Raw genomic sequence first — 17289 nt, 5'->3', positions numbered from 1 at the left:
ATTCCAGGGGATCCCGGCAGGGAAGGCAGGCGGTCAGGCATCGGGCTTGTGCGTGACGGACCCACACCGCACGGCACCAGCACAAGGACTGCCTCAGTGGCTCTGCATCAGGGAAATGGCGAGAGTGATGTTCCAAAGACAGAGTTAGTTACTGTCTGAGGACAGAGGGGCCTCTGCATACATTCTCAGTGAAAGGCTCATGTGAGGTATTTTAAGGTTTGCTAAAATCCCAGGTTTTTCTCATTTGTCTTCCAAGGAGTAGTGCCCTTCAAATACAGTGCATGAAAAGTGACAGTAACCCTGTTTTCAGGGATATATATCCTACAGAGAGAACAGCTGCAGATCTGCAGACTGTAAGACACAGGAAGAGGGCAATGAGACTGTAGATATGGATTATCAGGTGACGGGGATTCTTCTCCCGATGATTTAATGTACTTTCCAAGTTTCGAATCGAATCATAGGACGAGGATGGGCCTGTTCTCCGTTATGCCGACAGACTGATGAAGCGTGTGTCACGGTCCCAGAACCATGTCCAGCACTCCTGAGTTTTCGTCCCTGCTGCCCTCTCCAACACTTTCTTGCCAAATGCCAAGTGTGAGAAGCTAACGCTAGGCCACTGGTGACGGAGAAAGAATGTAAAGAGACGACTGAGTAAATCCTGTTGGACACGAACTACAAAGTCTTGTTCTGCCTCCTAAGAGGCTTACTCTATTTCTAGAGCTCTTCTAAATTGGAGATTTTCAAATGTGACACAGAGTTAGATCTAGGTACAATGGGGGTTTTGTAAAACACTGAATGATGATCAGAGAAAGGAATCACGAGCCTTGTTAACAGCACGCTCCGCAGGATGCCAAAATATACCAGATCCTCATATAAACAGCGTGGATTACATTAACAGGCCTCCCCGGGTGAGCGGGGAGTCTTATTCCCAACGCTCTCTGCCTACCTTACCCTCACCCCATGGTTATGTAACCTTGAGAATGGAATTTGGAAATTCTTCTGACCCTGCCCTGCTCGCTGATAGAGCTGAGCCAGTGGCTGGCAGGGGCATAATCTAATAGGCGAAATTGGAAACACACAAATTCACAGTCCTCTTGTCTCAGCCCCGAGACTAAGCAGGCAAGGAAAGAAAGACTCGCCCCTGTCTCCCTCCTCCCCTCTGGCCTAAGTTTACGCTGACTTCACCCAGCAGGCACCTGACCCTCCCAGATGAGCTGGGAGGGGCTAGAGCGCCATGCATGGGCCACAGTGGGGGTGGAGGTGCAGGCAGCAGACAATATTTAAGATGCTGAGTCTGTAGAGCGCTCAGGCTTGAGGAGGAAGGGTATAGGGAGTCCGATTAACCTGTACTTTTAAACTCAAGCTTTGAGCAAGGCTAAGAAAGAGACAGGGAAGAGAAAGCAACAGAGTAGTGAGCCCATCCAGAGAGAAAGTGCACAGCTGTAATTTGCTCCGGCTTTGCAGACCCCAGCTGGGCATACCCAGATCCCCCAAAGGAAGATCGTTCCTCACCCAGGCCCAAGAAAGATGCTGAAAAACACTCTCTCGGCTGTGACCTGGCTCTGCATTTTCATCATGGTGTTTGTCAGCCACCCGGCGTGGCCACAGAAGCCCCTGAAGCGCAAGACACCTGGGCAGCTCAAAGTGGCCACCTGCTGTGAGGAGGCCAAGGAGCTCAAGGCCCAGATCGCCAATCTAACCAGTCTGCTGAGTGAACTGAGCAAGAAGCAGGAGAGGGACTGGGTCAGCGTGGTCATGCAGGTGATGGAGCTGGAGAGCAGCACCAAGCGCATGGAGTCCCGGCTCACAGATGCGGAGAGCAAGTACTCAGAAATGAACAACCAGATCGACATCATGCAGCTGCAGGCAGCCCAGACTGTCACCCAGACCTCGGCAGGTAAGGAGAACATGTCCTCACGCTACCCATCATCTTCCTGCCCAAACCACTGAGCGTCTCTGCCTGCAGCATGGTTTCTAGATACCTTGGCCATCAGATCCATGACAGGGGGTTCCTTGGGGTATACTTTCCTGGGTACGTGTCACCAGCTCTAATGCTCTGTTTATTTCTTTAAATTTACCCAGTGTCTGCACCATCTCTTTTACTCACACCATATTTCAGCAGATGAAAGGTTTATATGCCATCCCGGGGCGCAGAGAGATGACCTAGATCGTCTGGAGTCACACTGCAGGTCTTAGAAACAGGGTTTAGGTTTCCCTCATTGACCTGCTTCCTTAGCCAGAGCTGACAGGCTGTATCCTCAGACCCAAGGACGCAGGCATGAACACCAGAACTGTAACATCTGTTGCTCCTGAAGCCAAGTTCTGCCAAAAACATTTCTCTCGTGTCCCTAAGATTTAGTGGAACAGGCACTAATGGATTTGTGTGTCCTGTCTGCAAACCTGACTCTTCCCACTGGCTCAGAATTAGGTGTAGATGCTGCCCAGGGCCAGATGAAGAATTACTTTGTGTTTAGGAGAGGACAGGCTCCTTGAGGTTCTTTGCTTCTGAGATTTCTATTTTTTCCCATGATCTCAAATAAAATTCTCCCACCACAGAAAATAAGAAAACACAAAGCTGAGATCTGGATTTTCAGGAGCCCCAAAATAAGATACACTTCATGTTTTCTTTTCTAAAACAAGTTTGTTTCTAGCTAGATGGCCTTAGACTGGCCCAGGTGAATTTACTGTTCAGAGAGAAGAGATCTTGGTTTCCACAATCATCAAGAAATTATTGCTCACAAGAAGAATATCCCGTAGCTATGTCACTTATTGCTGATATAAAAACTTTTGGTCACATCATAGATCAAGTCAGGACACAGAGTAAGTCACTGGTTACTCTCTGCTCAAAGGAAAGAAATTAGGCTTCGACATCCCATTACTAATAAACCACCAAGTATAAATTGCTTTCTAAGCATGACTTCCTGCCCCTCAGTGTGGGGCTAGAAAGGTATCCTTTGTAGTTACCTCTGAAACATTTTCCAGACAAGTGTGTCCTGATCTGGTCCGGGGAAATGAAACCAGCCCCGCGGGAGAGCGGGCCAGCCGGGGACCTGCCTGTGCCTGTGCCTGTGCCTGTGCCTGCACTGCCTCCTGCTCCTCCAGTGGGGATTTCCTGCCCTCCCAGCAGGAAGTTTCTTGGGGGGCCAAAGGCAGTTCCCCTGCTGTGCCTGCTCCCCGTCCTGCCCAGAAAATCATCCCTCAATTTTCTTCTCTATTACCAGCTGCTGGGGCACCTTCATACTGTGTAAAGCAGGTAGCCCAGCAGAGAAAGCAGTAAGCTGATTGATGCTTTCATCCTAACAGAAAGTGAAGTCTCTCCGCCCCCTCCTGAAACGTGCTCCACCTGGGAAGGCTCCTGGTGGACGTGCCGCCATCAGCATGTTCTTCTTGAAGGCTCAGGGCAGGAGCCACCAAGAAAAGAATCCCAGGCACAGAGGGTGGGAAGCATCTCCTGGCTAGCAAAAGTTCCTGCTCTTTGAATCCACCCTATCAGTTAAGGTGGTTTCTTCCACTGTGCTCTTGGAGATTTGCAAAATGGGGACAAAATCTGGCATAAAGCAGTAGCCCCCCAGGCAGCCAAGGAGGCATTTAAATCAACCCGAGTGAAAACCAGCCCGTCCAATGCTCTCGTTTACTTGTTTTAATAATGCTGCCAGGGAAGGCCTCCAAGCATTCCTCAGAGTGTTTGCATCTCCATTTGAGAATTGCGCAGTGTTAAGATGAGGGAGGGGAAAATCAGATGTGAAATCTAGCTCCCTTTATTAGGGTCCTAGTAGGCAGTCTAGATAAAAATAGCCATTCTCATAGGTAAAAACAGCCGTTACCTCTGAAAAACCATCATCACACAAACCAACCAACCAGGAGAACAACCGAACCAGACCCTATGAGATACTCATGACTTATGTGGTAAGAGAGACTGGCTGTCCCAGAAGCTGTATTTGTTAAACAGAGCATCTGTTATGCAGCCCTCACACATCGGAGTGTTTCCAGAATTCATGGCCTAGAACCTCAGCAGGATAATCTATTTCAGAGTTAACCTGAAACCACCTGTTTGATTGTCCACTGATGCTACCCAGATGGAGGGCTTCCCCACCCCTCTGCCCCACTACCAGTGAAGCCAAAATATACTCCTTTTTTAGTCTCCCAATGCCCACGCCGCTCCAAACTCTAGACACTGTAATGAACACTCATGGGAGTTTCATGGTAGAAATGAAATCTCAGTTGTAAACTTCCAATTGAGACATAGCACAAATGCCCACCACCGTGGAGCCCCTGGGTTTGGATGCTCACCCCGTGCGGTTTGCTCCTATTGCAGATGCCATCTATGACTGCTCGTCCCTCTACCAGAAGAACTACCGCATCTCTGGAGTGTACAAGCTTCCTCCCGATGACTTTCTGGGCAGCCCCGAGCTGGAGGTGAGGTCAGCAGAGCCCACTGCCCGTGCGCTCCCATCTGTCCTCCACCCCCTCCCAGAGCTGGGCCAAGGACTAGTCATAGTCTAAGCAAAGGGAAACTCAAGACAGAGAATCTAACATACCAAATACCAGAGAGCTATCCACACACTCCATTTTGTGGGGGGGGGGGAGGGAGGAACCCCACACATCTGTTTTGGCCCTTCAAATTATTATCAACCAAACACCAAATCTTCTAACATAGATTAGACAATTCTATAATCTCCACCCAACTAGTTGACTTCTCTTGCCACACCTAGAGCAGTTATTCTTTGGGGAAGGAGAAAAGGGAGAACATGTCGAGAGCACACATCAACTATATGTGCACTTGCCCCCAGCCCCGACTTTCCAAATTCCTCCTCAGCAAACCGTCACTCTGCTCCCACTCGCCAACACGGCAGACCAGTCGCCACTGGGAGCCAGCGTGACTGGAAGTGCACACATCCACTGGCTCTGCAGAAATGGGAGGAAGGTGGTGCGGCCCGCCCCCACGCTCCTCTGCCCGCCTCTGTGGGCCCCTGACCAGAGCAACCTCTCTGCCGCAGGTGTTCTGTGATATGGAGACGGCAGGTGGCGGCTGGACCATCATTCAGAGACGGAAGAGCAGCCTTGTCTCCTTCTACCGGGACTGGAAGCAGTACAAGCAGGGCTTTGGCAGCATCCGTGGGGACTTCTGGCTGGGGAACGAACACATCCACCGGCTGTCCAGACGGCCGACCCGGCTACGTGTGGAGATGGAGGTGAGCATGAGGCCTAGGCCCCTAGGACTGGAGCAGGCTGCCACAACTGTGCTCAACTCTGGGGGTGCCCTTCTGGCTCTTTGTTCACAATAGTCCTGTGTATTTATGACGGCTTTCCTGCAGACTGTAGTACGTCGAGGGACAAGGTTTTTTCTGTCCGTTCCCCGCACCCCACCCCACCCTGTCCCCCCAAGCAAGGCTGCAGATACATGAGAGGCTGGACCCGGGCCAGAGCAGGGGAATCCAGTCAGGGGTGCTGAAACCCAGCGGTCCTCCCTGGCCTGGGGCACACGCAGCCCCACGCGCACACCCCTCTCATGTCACTCTCTGACTTCTCCCTGTGGGATCTAGCAAAACACACACCGACACCTTCCAGATAGGCGCAGGGAGGGCTATGGGAAGAGGCTAGTCCAGGCCAGCGGGGGACTCAGGAGGGAGGTGTGATCTAGGACCCTGGTTTCTGACGCCCAGCGTAGTGTGCTCACCTAACCACCAACACGGCCAACCTGCAGTAAAGCCCCGCTAGGTCCCTGGGAGACCCGGATGTGCGTGCGGCTGTGAGCGGAGGGGGAGTGGCAGGATGGGGGGAAACGAAGGCCGCTGCAGGGCCCCTAAGGCTCTGCCCCTCTCCCCCCGACAGGACTGGGAGGGCAGCGTGCGCTATGCGGAGTACAGCCGCTTCGTCCTGGGCAACGAACTCAACAGCTACCGCCTCTTCCTGGGGAACTACAGTGGCAACGTGGGCAACGACGCCCTGCTCTACCACAACAACACGGCCTTCAGCACCAAGGACAAGGACAACGACAACTGCTTAGACAAGTGCGCACAACTCCGCAAAGGTGAGATCTGGGGGCCGGGGGGCAGTCCCATCTGAGAAGAATGGATTTTGAGGGATGCCCAGGAGGCTCAGCAGTGGAGCATCTGCCTTGGGACCAGGGCATGACCCCAGGATCCTGGGATCGAGTCCCCATCGGGCTCCCCACAAGGAGCCTGCTTCTTCTTCTCCCTCTGCCTGTGTCTCTCATGAATAAATAAAATCTTAGAGGGCAGCCCTGGTGGTGCAGCTGTTTAGCGCCGCCTGCAGCCCGGGGTGTGATCCTGGAGACCCTGGATCAAGTCCCACATCAGGCTCTCTGCATGGAGCCTGCTTCTCCTTTTAAGGCCTGTGTCTCTGCTTCTCTCTCTCTCTCTCTGTCTCTATGAATAAATGAATAAAATATTTTTAAAAATCTTAGAAAAATATTTTAAAAAGAGGATGGATTTTGAGCCGCACAGCTGGTATTCTGGCTTTGGTACTTTTTTCTTGGATACCGGCTCTAACTGCTTAGCCACTGTTCCAAGAGCAGCGTCACAGATCCCGAGGTCTAGTGTCAGCTCTTTCCGAGGGGAGGATGCACCCGGCCTACCGACCCAACAGCCCCGATCTGTTTCTCGTGCCAGGTGGCTACTGGTACAACTGCTGCACAGACTCTAACCTCAACGGAGTGTACTACCGCCTCGGTGAGCACAACAAGCACCTGGACGGCATCACGTGGTACGGCTGGCACGGGTCTAGCTACTCCCTCAGACGGGTCGAGATGAAAATCCGCCCAGAAGACTTCCAGCCCTAAGTGGAGGCCTGCTGTGCGGCAGGGCTGGAGATGGGGATGCATGGAGGCTGGGTGAGGGCGGAGGAGGGGGAGGTGGGGAGAGGGCAGGACGGACAGCAGGATGGAAAATGGCCTGTGGTCACTGGTGAGAGTCAGGCTCTCAGGAGCACAATAAAATTTAAGTACAAGGGTGTTACCTAATTGGGATGAATTATTTTAACACAGTGGGTCGCCACATGTACTTCTCAGGGGGCTGGCCTGAGTGGGCTCCCTTGGCTTCAGATCCCTGACATATTCACTAAAAGCTTCTTTCCATTGATGTTTCTGTGAAAGAAAGGTAATTATGACATCACTTCTGCTATTCAGTTGAAGGCCCAGGTCATGGGAGGGCAGAAAATAGATCCGCTGCCTAAAAAGAACCATGTGATTTTGATCCTCAAGGACGGGACTTGTGGGTGTTAGAGAAAAGGCATGGTAGAGTGGTGTAGGAGAGTTCTGATTTTTCAAATCCGATGAAATTACCTTCAGTCTACATTTTTTTTTAAAGACAAAAATTATTCCACTGGCTCAGCCCCAGTGGACCTAGGTGGACTGCCCGAGAGGGATCTCTGGGCCCGGGCCTGGTGGCGGACCTCTGGCACCTCCCTGCTCCACCTCAATCAGGGTAGAGCGCTGGAAGGCAGAACCAGGTCTAGTGGTGGCTGGAGAGTTCCAGCACGGGGTGGGGATAAGTCCCTCGTGGATGCTTGCACAAAACTGCCTTAAAATGTCAGTCAATACAGATATACCTATTTTTATTTTTTACTCTGTAAGAAAAGGGCTCAAAGAGCTTTCTCTTTTAACTTGTCTAAAAAATACTGGCTACAGAATGAAGGTAGATGACACTACGGTTAATAATTCATGCTGTATATAAGCATTTTGCTTTGTGAAAATAAAATACTGTAGTATGTTGTAAACACTCAAAGCTTTTTCCTTCTATAATAAATTCTTTTGAAACTTGCTGGTTTTTAAATTACTGCCATTTTCATTTAGAGCAAGGTAAAAAAACTTCAGTGAAAAATCAGAGGGTGAGCAGTGAGAAAGAGACTGATTTTGTTGCAGTCTTCAGGGAAACCAAGGGAGGAGCTACAAGCCAAAGAGCAAAAAGGTAGAGGGACAAAAAGGGCAGCAGCCCTGGGGAAAGGTCAGATCCAGCCTCCTACCCAATCCCAGTGGTGCCCGGTGCCACTGGCAGAGTCAGATCCAGCCTCCCACCCAATCCCAACGGAGCCCAGTGCCACCACTCGGCTTCAGAATCCTTTGCAAACCGACACTCTTACTTTCTACTTGAGCAAACTAACACATACAGAGAGGGAGCATATCTTTAGTCATAACAGATGCCAAATAAAATTTTGAGTGTTTGGAAGTCATTTTTCCCTCGTCAAAAAGAACCATTCCCTCGAACCAGTCAGTGGAAGGTAAGCCATTATTCTTATTCAGTGTTTCCTATTGTACCTAGAGTCCTTGGATTGCTGGGAACCTATTTAACCTTAAAAAACAAGAACTCGGGGATTTTAAAAGGCATAGAGTGAGTAGAGAAGAAGTGCACTGGAGCAGGGCATCCCACAGGACAGGCATTCAAACAGAAACTTCCCGAGGCAGGCAGGGAGTCTGATATGCTTAGTGGCCAGCACAATACTGCCTGGGAAGGGAGGATAAAAGGATCAGGGGGTTAAGGGAAGATGGAGAAAAGCACAAATGCCTCTGGCAGAAGTAGCTAATAATTCTCTCTCTTACCTCCTCTAACCCCACAACTAAAACACACCTGAAACTCTAGGCACCAAAGGCTAAAATAAACGAGTGGGACGGCCTCAAACTAAAAAGCTTCTGCAGAGCAAACAATAAATACACTGAAAAGGCAACCTACAGAATGGGAGAAAAGATCCGCTATCTATAGCCCCTCATGAGGAGTTAATATTCAAAACATATAAAGGATTCATATAACTCAATAGCAAAAAATTAAACACACCAATTAAAAAATGGGCAAAGGACCTGAATAGACATTTTTCCAAAAAACATATTCTTGGAATGGCAAATAGATACATGAAAATGCGCTCAGCATCAGGGAAATGTAAATCAAAGTCATCCAACGAGATACCTTCCCACACCGACAACGGCTGTTATCAGAAAGGCAAGAGACAGCAAGTGATGGCGAGGATGTGCTGACCAGGAAGCCCTTGTCATTGCTGGTGGGAATGTAGATGGGTACAGCTGCTATGCGACACCGCCTGGTAGTTCTTCAAAAATTAAAAATAAAACTCCCTTATGATCCAGCAATTCCACTTCTGGGTATATATCCAAAGGAAAAGAGATCAGTGTCTCGAAGAGATATCTGCGCACCCACGTTCACTGCATCACTATTCACAGTAGCCGGGATACGGAAGCAACCTGAGTCTCCGTGATGGAAGAATGGATAAAGAAAACGTCACACACAGAGTAGTGTTCAGCCGCCACTGGACTCTCACGGGCACACGCTGGTGAGAGCTTCGAAGGAGAAAGAGCGAGAGCGAGAGCGCTTCTGTCTTGAGAGAACACCTATGTAATCGCGAACACAAGGGTAGTAGGATACGGAGGGTAAAGGCCGTTCTGATGGGTTCTCAGACAGAAATGAGGAACGGTTTTCAGGTAATAGAGAGATGGCAACCCCTTGTTACAAAGTGGCCAACAATCTGAAGTGTGCGTGTTCCAGTGCCTTGTGGAAGGGAGACCCTGCACGCAATGACACCGGGTATTAGCTGAGGAGGTCGCTAAGCCAAGGGCGAGGGGAGGCTTGGTTCCTCCCCACTGCTCCGAGTAAAATGAGAGAAGAGAGAAACGACAAAAAGTGGATTAAACCAAAAGGAGCCAGAACTTAGAGACCTGGAAATTCTCGGCTGTCCATACTGTAGGAAATGAGCACGTGTTTGGAAGAGAACACGGAGGGTACGGCCACGTGAGGCCACATGAGGCCACGTGAGGCTTTGCTAAGGGGATTCGTGTGGTGGGAACCATGGACCTAATCAGCTACTCCAGCAGGATAAACCACAAAACTCAACAGAAGGGGAAAGACACAGGAAGGAATGAAGGGAGGCTGTCGAACTTCTGGATTTTACAGACAAAACTATGGAGTTATTTGGCTGTGAACATGCACTATTCTTCCAGACGAGAAAAGAATGATCCCGAAGGCCAGCGAGAGATCGTCAGGGCTGTCTGCTTGTTTTAAAAAAGGAGGACCATTGCCTTGCTTTGAACAGGCCCAGTGGACTCTGCCCAAAGCTGCGAGGATACAGCCACGGGCAGGGCTGTGCGCCAGGTGGAGCTGTGGGGGCAGGACCTCTGCCTCGTGGGTCCAGGGGGTGGACCGTGCCCCAGAGGGCAGAGGATCCGGCCGAGATGGATTACTCCCAGGCCTGGAGATCTCTCATGAAGTCTGCCTTGCTTGGTTTTGGACTTGCTTGGGGCCTGTCACCCTTTCCTTCTTGCCCACTTCTCTTGGAATGGGGGATGCCCCAGCAGCATATCCTGGAAGCATGTAATTTGTTTGTTTTCACAGGGTCGCCTCAGGATGAATTGAACCTAGAGTCTCATCCCTATCTGTGATTAAGATGGTATTTACACGAGACTTTAGGGCTGATCCTGGAACAGGTTAAGGCTTCAGGGCTGTTGTGACAGAATGAATTTTGCATTTGAGAAGGATATGCATTTTGGGGGACCAAGGAGGAATGCTGTGGACCAATGTTCATATCCCCCCAAATTCCTATGCTGAAGACTAACCCCCAATGTGATGGTAGTAGGGTCTTTGGGAGGTGATTAGGCCACAACGGTAGAGCCCAGCATCCCAACCTGTGAGAAGGGTCTGTAGTTTCAGCCCCCAGGCTATGGTGATTTGCCACAGCAGCCCCAGCGGTCTGAGTCAGCAGGCCACAGAACTTGACCTCATGCTGCAGGCTAACCAAGTAAACGCCAGGTGTACGTGTATGCACGTGTATGCTTACAGATAATTCAGTACCCACTTAATCCTCTGTTCCCTTAAGAAGCAATCATACTTGATATATACAGAGGCTTTGAGGAGATGGGAGTGGCTCAAATTGTCTCAATGTTAGGCTGGTTTGGGGATTACGTGTGGGATTTAATTTGTCCTGGAGCAGATCAGTAATTAAAAGGGTCACTAGGTAGGGTGTCAGACAGATTGAGCCAGTAGCCAGAGAACAGTACTATCAACAGAACATACTTTTTTAAAAACAAAAACAAAAGGTAAGAAATAGCTTTGCAAAGATGTTTTTGTGAACTTGATTATTTAAGCCGATTATTTCAAAGAGAATTTGAGGCAGGTGACTCAAATGTATATATTAGAATAAACTTAAGTAAAAGTAGAAAAGGTAAAATGAGGCTGGCTGGGGGCAGTAGACAAAAGGGGTCAGGGATCCGTAGTCTGTTAGAGGTGGGCCAGGACCTGAGCTGTGAGCTTCCCGGGGCCACTGTGAGGAAGGCAGCTCAATCTATCACCAAAGAACAAGGCCTCCAACATGGGGCCCAAGTAGTAACTTGGGGACATATGACCCCAGCGGTCTGACACCCTTCTCCCAACCCGCCCCCGGAGAGGATGGGGCGGTGCAGCTGAGTTCACATTCTCTACCAGCAGCTTTGCCTAAGGCTGTCTCTCTCTTAAAACTTTCTGCAGTGACAAAGATGGCAGGACATTGCCCCGGTGCTTAGGAAAAGCAGTTTTACAAAAGCAACTGGGAAAAGCAGCAAATGGAAAGAGAAAAGAACAATGGGAAGAGGGGAAGACAACCAGAGAGAGGGAGGCTGAAGCGCAAGCTGACCTGAATAAGGCTGGGATGAAACCACACGGCCAGGAGCACTGGCTTTGCTGGGAGCACAAGCTTCCGCTTGTTTGTGTGAAAAGTCAAGGTCCAGGCAGCCCGGGTGGCTCAGTGGTTTAGCGCCGCCTTCGGTCCAGGGCCTGATCCTGAAGACCCGGGATCGAGTCTCACGTCGTGTTCCCTGCGTGGAGCCTGCTTCTCCCTCTGCCTGTGTCTCTGCCCCTCTCTCTCTCTCTCTCTCTCTCTGTGTCTCATGGAAATAAATAAAATCTTTAAAAAAAAAAAAAGTCAAGGTCCACCTGCGGGGTATTCTGAGGACGTGTTTTCAGTTATATTGGCTTAAGAGGTTAACGGCCTTCTTGAACATTTTTCCAGACCTCTGAGTCTATCTTCCTGCTGCAAATCTGTACGCACATTAATGCTTCTATGATTGTCCCAAATATGGGGAAAGCCCTGGGGTGGGACGAGGGAGCTCTCAGAGAGGTGTCAAAGAGAAAAAGGTCAGCAAGGAGGCTGGCTTGCAAGGCTAGGTATTTGACACCGACGCTGTTAAAGCCCTTGCCAGGTTTTCTATCAGTTATCAAGGAAGATGGTGTTCCCTAAGCCAGAGATGGGAGGAGAAGGAACCCAGGTTTTCACACCTGCTGTACCTAATCAGAAATGGAAGCCTGGCTCCACAGGATGGCATGTTTATAACTGTGTTATCTGTGGCATTTTAGAAATCAACAGTCTCTCAAAGCTCCCTTTGGGCAAAAACGATTCTATTTCTATCTTTTTGGTCCCTTTTAAAGTGTTTAAAGGAATACTGTTTAGCGTTCACTCAAAAGCAGAGCTGGCAAAGAAGCTGGCTATCTGATGATTCTCTCAAATGAAGGCAGCGCCATACACAGCAGACTGTTTCAGCCACAGAGGAGGTACCTATTAGCTGGGTGATTTTCCCCTCAACTATCTGCAGTGAAATAATCAACCATGTTAGCATTTACATGAAGATAATTAGATCCCAGAGTTAATAGTCTCTGATAACCATTAGGGGAGGTGAACAGTTCTCTGGGAGCTGGAGCTAACATTTGAGGCTGCTTCTAATTTCATAACAGCAGAAAATTGATTATTTTTCCCATACCCAGAAGACTCAAAACCATCTTAGGAGAGAATGAAGCCAAACTCGAGATAAAGATCACTGAATCTCAGACTCAGCCCTGCCTGGTTTCACTCACAGAACACGGGAGGAGGGCAGCCCGGGGAGGGGGGCGGGGCTCAGTGGTTTAGCGCTGCCTTAGCCCAGGGCGTGACCCCGGGGATCCTGGGATCGAGTCCCGCATCGGGCTCCCTGCATGGAGCCTGCTTCTCCCTCTGCCTGTGTCTCTGCCTCTCTCTCTGTATCTCTCATGAATAAATAAAATCTTAAAAAAAAAAAAAAAAAAAAAAAAAAGGAACACTGGAGGAGGAGGACCCAGGCAGTAAAACCCCAGAGGCCTTTGAGACACCGGGGCAGGTACTACCTACTCCGACCTGAGAGTGTAATCAAACGCGGGTATCAACTTCTATCGCTCCTAGGCTGCTGCCTCAGAAGTGCTTCTGGACTGATTTCACCGGGACACGCCAGCACATGTTGGAAAACCACGGGAGCCCGTGTGCTGAGGGTCAACAGAAATGCCAATTACAGCTCCTAGAGTGGAGAGAACCATCTGCGACCACATCTCACTTAAACCTGTTGGCCGGACCCGACGGCAGATTTCACAGAGCAGAAGCCTCCACGTGACTGCAGTGATTTGGCAGCAGGCAGCAGGGGGAGAGAGGTCATTTCAGATGAAGGCAGCAATTAAAAAGGGTTTAGAGCCTACCTGATGAGAGACTCTAGGATGGCGGGGGTGGGACCTTTCTGGAACTCCAGTTCTTTGTAGTGCAGCGCTTTGGCATATGCTCGGCACTTGGCTGCCCTCTCACCCAGCAGGACAATGCCATTGTCGTCTCTCAATGGCAGGGGGCCCTAGGGCAGAGCAGAAGCCACAGCATAGGAAAACAGCGGCGGCGTGACCAAGGGGAGGCTGCCTGGGTGCCTCTCCCCTCCCACCTGTTTTCTGTCAGGCTCCATCTGGACAAGGGGTAAAATCTCACCTTGTCACTGTGTTCCATGAATTCAGCCAAGTTTAAGAGGGTCTGCGTGACTTCGGCAATGTCCTGTGAGGTGAGGGCCAACTCGATGCTTCTGATGAGTTCATCCTGCTGGTCTTCATTCAGTTCAGACCAGCAGGACACAAATGCAGCATTAAAGAGATCCCTGAAGGCAGAGAGGAGTGAAAAAGATGCTGGAAATGCCTCTCGTGCCTCTGCCTGGTACCACAAAGTCACTTATCAATCTACTCCAGCCATCACTGATTTTGCCCATCCAGACCAGAGCTGTCCAACAAAACTTGCTGGAAATGGTCTATCTTTGCTCTCCAAAACAGTAGCCATTAGCCACTGAGTATTTGAACCGTGTGCTAAGTGTAACCAAGGAATGGAGCTTTAAGTTGCATTAATTTTAATTACCTTAATGCAATCATGCTGTGGCTGGTGACTACTGTTTTATAGCGCAGGTATAGACACTGTGCTACACAGGAAGCCCTGAGGTGGGGGGCAGAGGAGAAAGAAGAGCAGAGCTAAATAACCTGTTTCCACAGGCATATTTCTTGGCAGGATTTCCATCTTTTCTCTTCCCTGGAGATGAACAGAAAGGGAACTTCTAACATAGAAGCTGGGATTAACAGATTCAGAATATAATAATCTTCAAATGATTCTTGGGATGCTTCTCAGGCAAGATTGGAAATGGCAAAGGCAGCACCTGTGACTGCTTTTCGGAATACAATCAGAACCCTTAGTTGAATGGTCATAAACAACACAACAGAACTTAAGAAACTAGAAGCATTAGAAAATGGAATCCCAACCCATAAATCCTGGAAAGGTCCTCTAAGCCAGTGTTATTTCTGAAGACTTACAGAGACCTGGAAGCAGAGGTGCCATTTCTAAGACCACTAGGACTATCTTAAATCATTCAAGCAGCACATGGATTGGCATATTTGCTCTGCCCGACATCTGAACTTTAATCCCATCCCTTCTTTTTCGGTGAATGCTAGGAGGAGGGAGCTGGAAACTGTAAGATATGCTTATAATGTTTTGGTTGAGCACCTGCTGCCTGCACACATACTCTGTATTACACATTAAAAAGTTAAGTCAGACCAATGTATGTAATTTTGGAATCTGCTGGAAGAAACAAAATTCGAAACACAAAAGGTGACGTGAAGACCAAAAGAAGTCCTGTGTAAATTAAGAAACAGATTTTCTGACCTACATCCAAGGCCACATTGGATCCCAAAGAAGCACACTTGGCGCTATGGGGATAAACACACAGATGTAGGTTTATCACAAGCCTCTTTCAGATGACATTGTGCTCAGGAGTGACTTGGAGCAGAAGAGAGGTACACACTACCGTCAGCTGAGCACATGAAATCTGTACACTGTGGAGTCAGGGGAATCCTAGGAACTATTTTTAGAGCATAAAAAAAAATACCATTTTATGACTCATTATAAATAATAGTTGTGTGTTGCAGATAAATTTGGAAAAGAATAACAAAGAAAATACTCCCTAGGCCTTCCAACTTCATCAGTGCTCTATTACTTTCCAGTCCTTTTCCATGTACGTTTGTTTTTAACAGTTGAAATCACACACTTCCATCGTTTAATATTCCATTTTTTATTCATTTACGTCATACTGTAAACCTTCTATATGCAAATATTATAAACCAAACCTTTAACGGCTTCTTAAGACCTTATTTAAAGCAGTATTTATTATTTCAGTATTTTATGGCAGATTCTATTTCGTGAAGATGGCTGCAACAGTATCTCCTGTTCCACATGCTCTTCTAGGATCTTCCTACTTCTCTATCGAGAGATGACGTCTGTCTCTCCCCCCCAGAATCTGAGTGGGCCTCTGTGACTGCCCTGAACAACACAGTGTGGCGGAGGGACACTGTGTGACTTCCAGGCCGGGTCATACAAACACCATATAATTCCGTCTCATTTCCTTGGGGAGGACGCTCACTCTTGAAAACCCACCAGTCTTCTGTGAGGAAGGCCAAGCAGCCCACAGAATGACCCACAGGAAGAGGAACCAAGCCCCTAGCCAGGGTTCCCATCTGAAGGCCCCAACCTGCCTCCCAGGTGAATAAGCCACCCTGAAAGCGGGTCCCCCAGCCCCTGGACAGAGACCCCTACTGACACTGACCCAGAGACAAGCTGTCCCCACAGGTCATGTCCAAATTCCAGATCCGTGAGCAAAACAAATGACTGCTGCTGTTTAAGACTTGTAAGTTTGGGGGTATGTGTGATACAGCAGTAAATAATTAGAGTTCATTGCTACTGGAAAGCAGTTATATTAAACCGTTCCGTAGTTGTTTTCAGAGCTGTAAATGACTTTGCAATTAAAATTTTGGACCCGTGCTCGCTTCGGCAGCACATATACTAAAATTGGAACGATACAGAGAAGATTAGCATGGCCCCTGGGCAAGGATGACACGCAAATTCGTGAAGCGTTCCATATTTAAAAAAAAAAAAAAAAAATTTTGGACCCAAGTCTACTAAGGAAAGGTCTGCTACCAAGGGTAAGATGGATGCTTTTCCTATAACATGAGCTTGTTCAACCTGCCTTTATTTTTTCCCTTCACAAGTTGGCAAAATTAAAAAATACAAGCCCTTTTTATAATTACTGCTGATAAGATAGATTTGTGCTATCTTTGTGCTAATCCTCTTGGTCCCATCCCGAAGCTGGGGACATACCTGGCCATCGGGTTGTAGGCCTGAGCCAGGGCCCAGCACGAGCGCAGGGAAGGCGACGAGGAGTCCTTCAGGAGCTCCAGACTCAGCCGCCTCAGCCATTCCAGCCAGTCGTCTTTGGAGACCCTTCTGGCAGCTCCCCAGGCCTGTAATCCCCAGGGAACAATGGAAAACCATCAGCTTCCAGGCCAACTGTAAAGAGCCCTCGTCTATTTAATGATTAAATCCTGCCGCTCCTGCCGCTCGTGACAAAATCCCCTCAGAGCACAAACACAAAAGAGTAATACTTAATTAGAAGCTACAAAACAAGAGCAGCAACCTCTGGAATAGCCTGCTGTACAACTCACTCGTGCTGGACTCTATCAGCGAGGCAGGAAGCTCACAGAGCCAGAGTGGACGGGGCCGTCACACGCAGGGTGCGTTCCACAGAGCCTAACGGCCCCCGCGGCGTGGGAGCGGCCCGGGCGCTCCGCAGGACACAGGCTCGTTGCACAGCAGCCACACAGGGAAAACGGCAGGCTCGCAGCACCGTGAGTCCCAGCACGCCCGGGCGAGCCCGAGCCCAGAGCACACGGCCCGGTGCAGAGGGAGACAAGGGGGCTGAACAGATTTAACTTTTACTTTCTGATTTATCCCTTCCGGCTTTCCTCAAAACTCTAAGCACTCCAGGCATCCAGAGTTATGACCAGGGAAGCTAGGGAGGCGGACGGGAAGACCCGGGCTCTGGACACGGGCAGTCAGTGTCGTGGGCACAGCTGCACTCTGGAGCTTGGCAGCTTGAGTTTCACACGGCTGTTATCTAACTGCCTGGCTGGCTGACCTTGGGCAAGTTACTTCTCTCTTGGGTCTGTCTCC

General features: G+C 49.3%; 2 protein-coding genes and 1 non-coding gene across 4 annotated transcripts in view; 2 read left to right on the top strand and 1 right to left on the bottom strand.

Annotated features, from left to right (window-relative positions):
- The window catches only part of MTOR (mechanistic target of rapamycin kinase), a 120087-nt gene that overhangs the window by 54609 nt on the left and 48189 nt on the right, over positions 1 to 17289 (bottom strand). For both annotated transcript variants that reach the window (XM_025477154.3, XM_049107286.1), the window contains exons 26-28: positions 16438 to 16580; positions 13741 to 13903; positions 13467 to 13612 (exon numbers count right to left, since the gene is read on the bottom strand). In XM_025477154.3, coding sequence (XP_025332939.1) covers positions 13467 to 13612; positions 13741 to 13903; positions 16438 to 16580 — 452 coding nt within the window. The remainder of the gene's footprint in view (positions 1 to 13466; positions 13613 to 13740; positions 13904 to 16437; positions 16581 to 17289) is intronic.
- ANGPTL7 (angiopoietin like 7) lies at positions 1071 to 7780 on the top strand. Its single transcript, XM_025477157.3, has 5 exons — positions 1071 to 1897; positions 4316 to 4416; positions 4998 to 5192; positions 5833 to 6031; positions 6633 to 7780. Exons 1-5 carry the CDS (start codon positions 1528 to 1530, stop codon positions 6800 to 6802), a joined length of 1035 nt encoding a protein of 344 aa, XP_025332942.1. The 5' UTR covers positions 1071 to 1527; the 3' UTR covers positions 6803 to 7780.
- Positions 16099 to 16205, top strand: LOC112678132 (U6 spliceosomal RNA). The gene has a single exon (XR_003147397.1). It is a non-coding gene; the product is annotated as a U6 spliceosomal RNA (small nuclear RNA).

Source organism: Canis lupus, chromosome 2, assembly GCF_003254725.2.
Source record: "Canis lupus dingo isolate Sandy chromosome 2, ASM325472v2, whole genome shotgun sequence".
Lineage (NCBI taxonomy): Eukaryota > Metazoa > Chordata > Mammalia > Carnivora > Canidae > Canis > Canis lupus.
Note: the sequence above shows the minus strand (reverse complement) of the source record. Positions and strands in the feature narration are given on the sequence as shown.

Excerpts from the sequence above, each read along its gene's own strand:
- ANGPTL7 (XM_025477157.3), top strand. The coding sequence starts at position 1,528 with ATGCTGAAAAACACTCTCTCGGCTGTGACCTGGCTCTGCATTTTCATC. Across the intron at positions 4,417-4,997 it reads TGGGCAGCCCCGAGCTGGAG|GTGTTCTGTGATATGGAGAC; the intron begins GTGAGGTCAGCA and ends TCTCTGCCGCAG. Across the intron at positions 5,193-5,832 it reads GGCTACGTGTGGAGATGGAG|GACTGGGAGGGCAGCGTGCG; the intron begins GTGAGCATGAGG and ends TCCCCCCGACAG.